Genomic DNA, 7,469 nt, shown 5'->3' with positions numbered 1-7,469 from the left:
GTCTAAAGTTTCTGCAATGGGCCAGATAAAGTGTGTATTTTCATAGATGATCCTGATACACTTCAAATTGACTTAAAGGTCACCTATTTTGCAAAATCCACTTGTTCATGTCTTGTATACATCAACATGTGTCCCCTCTGTGTAAATAGATTCTGAAAGTTTCAGGAAAAAAGATTCTCTCTCTTTTTGTCCTGATCCTTTTATATATAAAAACCTTTCTGAAAATGAGCTGATCAGATTTTGGTCACTTTATGATGTCACAACGATTTTTTGGCTTGTGTAACCAATAGCCAATCAGCAACTAAGGCAACCCCCCCATCTTATAACCTGAATCTCCTCCTAGAGCACCATGGTGTTCTTTTTAACCAAATATCTCTCAGAGGGGCGTGGCTCCTTATTTTCATCTAAAGAAACAGAGAATCAGCACTTTGGAAACAGGGCTGAAACAGAGGGGATTATGGGATGCTACAATGGGGGATCTGTTTGGTGTTTCGAGCCAAACACTTCAGAGACATGTTTTGTATATATCTGAGACCTGTAATATATTGATGAAAAACTGTATAATACCTTTAAAGCCCACGATAAGAGTCAGACAACTGAAGAGGAATATGTGTGCAAACATTGTAAACGTATTCTGTAGGAAGTGACTCACAAGAAGGAGTTTCTAGCCGCGTGCCGGATATCGGTGAGTGTGTCCACGTCGATGTAGTCATAGTGCAGCTCCTCAGGGAGAGTGGTGCTGCCGGTCTCTGCAAACAACACACCCAGCCAGCGGCCCAGGTCCTCTGAGCAGCTGGTCTGATGGACACACACACACAAAGATACTCAGTTTTCCTCAGGTTCACTTTCTGCCTCATCTGTGTCCATAATGATGTGAATAGAAAACCCATCCATCTAGATTCTAGTACCTCCATAGATGCTAGTTCGATGCCCGCCTGCAGGATGCAGAAGGAGAAGGGATGTTTGGGGCCGAGGCTTCCTGTCAGCACCTCTGCACCTTTGAGCGGCACCACGATGACCGCAGGCCGCTGGTCCCCGGGGTCTTTCTGCAGGTACAGGTTCCCTCCTCGCACAACACACCAAAGCTCCTTCCAAGAGCCGCTCAGACACACACTGAGGAAGCCTGCAGAGAGAGAGGAGAGGGGGGGGGTCATCTTTAAGTGGCTTCATCTTTCGAATTGATCAATATGATGTATTTTGTTACTTCTCTGTGTTTGTCCTGTAAACCATTTTTTCAGGATTTTAACTTGGCTCACTCCTGAGGGCGCATTGTATCTCATTAAGAATAAATAAAAGGTCAAATAAATGTATTTGAGTTCTTCAAAAGAAAAGTAAGGAAATATGAAATCATTTTACAGCGTTTTCAAGTGTTTTGTGTCTCAGATTTGTTATTATCTGAATCCATTCGTTTTGAACCAAACTGACGTAAAACTACACATACTTACGCAATTTATATAATAATAAACAGTCCTTTAAATAAGCAATTCACAAACTAGCCAAAAATGGAATCAACCAAACAGCCTCTTGATCAGTTTGTGTCCTCACCAGAGCGTGGGTTGTCATGGTGAACAATAAATGAGGGTGGATCTCCCGGTAAAGGAGGTTTCTTTTTGGAGAAAGTGATGATCCGATTGATTTTCTTCCCTGCTGCCCGGCTCATGGACCCCGTCAGGTCTGAGAACGGACCGCGCTTCCCCCTGTCTGAAATCAAACACACCCTGGTCAGATTGTGCTGGAGCTGACAATGTGGACATAGAGGCGAGGAGCGCTTGATATATCAGAACAAGAAATACATTTATTATCCTGGAGGGAATTAGGTTTATTGGTTGAGAAAATATTGACAGACACATACAAAAATACAGCATCATGGAGGGGTATCTTAGAATGTTTCCTCACTCGCATACTATATGTCTGTGTTAACGTCACATTAGCAGTGCCAATACAACGGTCTAATACAAATAATACACAAAAGTTACATTAAAACACTCAAATGGAATGAACTAAGGGACAAGTCCTCACTCATTGTAGTATTCCACAATAACACATTGTATTCAGAGAAGTATTTTATGTATTGTGTTTGCGGGGTCATACCGCGTGGACCAGGTGTTGCAGCGCCGTGTCCGCCCCATATCCTGTGATGTCACTGGGAGACAATCACAGGAAGAGTACAGGAAGGATGTCATATCTGTTCGCGCCTCACTTCCTGTCTCTCCCTCTCTCTCATGTCTCTTTAGGTTCAGAGCCGCTCGAACAGTAAACAGGTTGTAACAACAGGACTGTGTTTGACCCATATACTGACCCAACATCACGGATCCCCTGCTTTACGCTTCCTGATGTTGTGGATGTATGAACAAAAATAGTGTATGTTCTTTAGATCAGTATCTTAAAAGGATGTGTGTGTTTGAGTGTGTGCCTTCGTTGAGTGTGGAGTTGAGGTCAAGACTGTGAAAGTAACGACATTTTCGGAAAGCGAGGCCTTCACTTCCTCCAATAAAAAGTAAGGATCCAGGCCTTATTTAATGTATAGGTTAGAATATGGTGCAACCAATTCTATTAATAGCGCTTTTCCTACAGTACAAGTCTGCCTCAAGACGTCATAGGAAAATCATTAAATATGTATTACTGTTAAAGTTATTTTTGGAAAATCATAAAACACAACCATTTCCTCCAGAGGGACTTTTTCTCCAACACTCCCCCCCCCCCTTCCTCAAATGATTCCTTGATTATAGTCCTTTGTTTACTTCTGCAACATAGTGACTTCACTACCTGACACTTGCGCTTCTATTGGCTAGCATTCCGACACATTGTAAGTGATTGGCTAAGGGGCGGGACATCTCTAATCAGTTGACCAATCATAACAGAGGGGCCCCATTCCATTTTATTGAGCTTGTTTTATTAAAGCGACATTTAAAAAAAGAGCCGATAGTTACAATAATTGCTGGCATATTATAAAGGTTAACCTACTGAGTGAATCGATGCTGTCCCGCCCTGCTCCATGTGCAATGAGCTGCTGTTCTGCTATTGGCCCGCTGTCTGAGTCTGACGCCTGCCGCTCACACTGCAGCACCTGCAGAGAAAGTATAATTAATAATGATGTATTCTTGTTAAAGAAGAAGACAGGACTGTTACTTATTAACAGATATACCCTATTTGAACAAACCCTTCTGTCCTTTAGCTGATCAGGTAGTGTCAACAAAAAGGACACAGAGTATCATTGAAAAAGGTTGTATTTACTTTGGAAAACTATCCTGCCAACATGGGGTGTAACTGCCATGTCACCATGCCTTTAGCCCATTGGCTCTCTCTCTCTCTCTCTCTCTCTCTGTGTGCTGCCTGCCAAAACTTTGTTGAGGGTTTGAAGCTCTTTGAAAAGTGGCCAGCTCAGCAACCGCAATAATGTCACCTCACTTACTATAACTGGGAGGCAAAGGAACAGTTGTGTCATGCGTGGGCTGAAGGAGTGATCTCAGCAACATTGAAATGTACTAGAGTGTATATTCAGAATGAAAGAGTAAATGAAGAAAAAGATAGTACAGTGAAGTTAAACTCAAACATTGTGAGAGGCAACTGTTAGGCAGACACATCTGGGGAAGACATTTTGTGTCTGGTTTATCTTGTGACAGACACAGGAAAACAGAAAGGAAATACTGAAGAGAAACAAAGACACAAGCACACCTTGTCGATCTCCAACTTCCTTTGTATAATAGGAGAAGTGGATCCATCCAGTGCTTCAGTGTTGCTACATTGGCTCCCCACATCTTGCACCACCTTGTTTTAGAAAGAAAGAAAATCCTCACATTAAAAACCTCTTGTTCCCCCCCCCAGCCATCCCCCCCCCCGTGTCACAGCCCTGTGATGTGAAGCACCTTGAGCCACCTCTGGGCCTGCTCTTTACTCTGAACAGCCAGGACTAGAGCTTCGCCTCCGGGCAGCGAGAAGCGCAGCTCGTGTCTCTTCTTCCGGCCTTCCTTCGGGACGTAGATGACGTTGCACAGATTCAGCGGGAGCTCTGTGTGGGGGGTGCTCTCTTTGATGCTCTTAAAACACTGTCAAAGAGACAAAGGCAAGGCAAGTTTATTTATATAGCACCTTTCAACAGAAGGCAATTCAAAGTGCTTTACGAAAAATGAAAGACATTAAGAAAATGGCATTTAAAAACAGTCATTAAAAAGCAAAGATAATAAAACATTAAAACACGAAATACATGAATAAAAGTTAGAGTGCAGTTTAAGATATGAATAGTTCAATTAAAATAGTGAGACAACACAAGTCACCAAAAATGCTATTTGACTTTGATACGGAAATGGAACGTTTGAAAATGTTTTAGTAATTTTGTTTTAATGTTACGATTCCCACCAGAAAACAAAAGCATTTCCTTTCCTTTCTTGCACTTATTGTAAGTCCCTTTGGATAAAAGCCTCAGCTAAATGATATGTAATGAGAGTCTTTCTAATATGGCTTTGTATTCATATTGTTAACACTCTTTCATCGCTTTTTCAAAACACATCTATGGATGCCTGGGGTAGTGCTAATATCTCTCCAGTTTGGTCACCTGACATTATATTATAAATACTTAATATATAAATATAATGTTATGTTTGTTTGTTTCTTTTATTTTGCATATTGACGGGCTAATGTGCCAATTTATTTGTGTTTTACAGCTGTATTTGTCTGCCTGTATTTTATCCGTTGTAACTTTGTTCATGCTGCCCTTCTTGGCCAGGTCACTCTTGGAAAAGAGATTTTAGTTCTTTTACTCTGGTTAAATAAAGGATATATATATGAAGAAGATCAACGATAGGATAGAACAATGTACAGGTTATTTGTCATGATGTCTACTCTCAATACACACTGATTAACACCTGATATACATTACATCCTTTAGTTTGAATTAAACAGCCATAAAAATCTCTATTAACCTGCAGTTTATTGTCTCGCACAACGATCAGCTGTTTGGTCCACTGGCCGAAGCGTTTCTTCCGCAGTAGGAAGGCACAGATGCGGCAGTCTCTGACGGGTCCTTCTGTGCTCTCCTCAGCCGTCCATCTCTGAGCTTGTTCCCGCCCTTTGGCCTCGTCTTCGTCTTCTTCGTAAGACTCGTAGGAGCTGCTCAGAGCATCGGAGTCATTGTCTGAGCATCAAAAAAATAACATAAAAGATTCATGTTTAGAACAATGTCTGGTTCTGTTTAATGTACTCTACATACTAGATTATCAAAACATGCTGACATTTTCATTTGTGAATTGGAATTGGAAGTGCAAGAGAGAAAAAACATACAGGAGTTTTTGGGCGGTCCGTTAATCCTGGTGATGGGGTAGTTATTGTCTGCATCTTCATAGTAGGCATCCTCCACAGAGTGCATAGAGGCTGCAGGAGAACAGTAGAAATTGCGAGGTTAGATAAAAGGAACCTTTTAATAATTATGTTGGTTATATTTAATCATGAGTGAGCAGATCTGTGTCAGGAGACTGTTTACTGAACTGTTGACGCTGTTGGTAATGTACTGAGGCGTGGTTCCAGGATTTAGAGGGACTGCCTCTTCATAGTAGTCATCAGGAAGGGGTGTGATTGGCACTGGAGGAGGCGTGTCAGTCGGGGTCTGAGGTGAAAGATAACCAAAGTTAAAGTAACGGAGACAAATGGGCTGCGGTGAAATAGTAAAATGTTATTTCCTGAACTCTTTTCCTTCAAATGTATGTAAAACGTAATAAGGTCAATGATGATGTGAAGGAAAACGTACAAAGAAAAAACCACCATTGTGTTAACAGAGTGGGAGGTTGTTTATAGGCTACATAATTATGAAACATAGGTTTGATGAGTCGCTTTAATTGTTGATGTATCCTTGAGCAAGATACTTAATCCTGAATTGCTCCGCATGGCTAACAGTGTGAGTGTGTTTTATGAATGCTAGCTTCCCTGAGCAATATCTGCATGAAGGAGGCGTGAATGGGTGAATGATGACCAGTGAATGTAAAGCAGTTTGAGGGGTCGTACAGACTGGATAAAGCGCTACATAAATACAGTCCATTTACCATAAAGGATGGAGTGTTCCCTATGCTAAAGGCGCTAAGAAAGGGAACATTGAAGCACCTTTCCTAAGCATATAGAGAACTCCACCAGCTTTTAATACTTCAAGGTCATTCTGACTCAGTTAGGAACCTTGTAGAGCTAGAAAAAAAACGATTTGACAGAAGCCTTGGCTTGACTGATTGATATAATAAAATGATATTGCCCGACTTTACTTTGAATGACTTACAGATTTTTCAGGGTCGATCAGAGGCTTCTCCTCTTCTTCTTTCTGCTCTTTCAGCTCTTTCTGCTCCACTGGAGAGGCACTGAGCATGTGCAAATCACAGTCTGTAATCAGAAACACATATCAGAATCAGAATCAGGTTTATTGCCAGGTAGGTTCGCACATGCTAGGAATTTGACTTGATGTCATGGTGTATACGTAAAATATAAAAAACAAGAAATCTAATATAAAACACAAAATCTTTTACACCGTAATCAAATCAAATACAGTTAAATAGCAATACAAATTAAATTAAGTAAATACATTTAGGAATATAGTGGATAGAATCATAATACATGTTCAAATATTATACACTTTGATGATTTTAAAAATTGTGTGGACATTTTTACACAAGTCACATTTTTTCTCACCAAAACCATCAAACAGAGACTCCACAAAGCTGGTGCCGTTGCCATAGAGACAGCTGTTCATGTAGACGTCTGATCCGTTAACTGTGGGAAAAATAAATGAGTGGTTAGAAATCGGATCAAAGTTAGGGTGAGGATTGTGATGGCCGCTCGGGTCATGAGAGGCAGGATTAGCACAGTGTACAGAGACAGAGGAAAAAGGCAACGAGGATAAATACTGAGAAATCTGCATGTTTACACATATTAATTCAGAGAGGCAGGTTGGAGCTTGTAAGTATTTTGCTAGATAACTGAAGAATATTTGTGGAAAAGTTTGCAATAACACGCTGATTTCCTGGAAGTGTTATTGAATCAGCGTAAGAAATGAATCCCCAAAGTTGTAAAAAGCTGAATTTAAGTGGAATATGCTAACATGTGTAAACACCTTAAGAGTAACTGTGAGGACTTGTGCAGTACCTACCAGGATGTTTTGCATGTCTCCTCACCCTGACCTCCTCTCATTATCCTCTCTTTATCCTCTTACCTTAATCCCTTCATCCTCTCGGACATCCTACTGTACGTCTCCTAGATAAACAAGGATCTACTGTAAACACCGCAGGAAGATTCAAGGTCCGTGTGCATGTTTTTCTAAATGCAATACAATTACTGTTCTGTGTCTTATGCAGTGTTGTTGTGGATTTGCAGTAGGGGTGGGCGATATTGAAAAATATATTATCACGATATTTTTCAAGCAGTATCACGATAGACGATATATATCACGATATTTTTTCATGTCGGTTATTATGGTTATTTTTCAAGTTACTTAACAG

General features: G+C 40.7%; 1 protein-coding gene across 1 annotated transcript in view; it reads right to left on the bottom strand.

Moving 5' to 3' along the window:
- The window catches only part of afap1l1b (actin filament associated protein 1-like 1b), a 9,878-nt gene extending 2,986 nt beyond the window's left edge, over positions 1–6,892 (bottom strand). Inside the window, 11 exon segments of the mRNA XM_010796737.1 lie at positions 595–798; positions 909–1,123; positions 1,546–1,701; positions 2,965–3,067; positions 3,676–3,768; positions 3,867–4,046; positions 4,920–5,131; positions 5,278–5,367; positions 5,482–5,599; positions 6,257–6,357; positions 6,664–6,892. Of these exon segments, the coding sequence (XP_010795039.1) occupies positions 595–798; positions 909–1,123; positions 1,546–1,701; positions 2,965–3,067; positions 3,676–3,768; positions 3,867–4,046; positions 4,920–5,131; positions 5,278–5,367; positions 5,482–5,599; positions 6,257–6,357; positions 6,664–6,892 (1,701 nt within the window).
- Between the last annotated feature and the right edge of the window lie 577 nt (positions 6,893–7,469).

This window comes from Notothenia coriiceps, unplaced genomic scaffold (assembly GCF_000735185.1).
Source record: "Notothenia coriiceps isolate Sejong01 unplaced genomic scaffold, NC01 NC01_scaffold00037250, whole genome shotgun sequence".
Lineage (NCBI taxonomy): Eukaryota > Metazoa > Chordata > Actinopteri > Perciformes > Nototheniidae > Notothenia > Notothenia coriiceps.
This window is presented reverse-complemented; position numbering and strand designations above follow the sequence as displayed.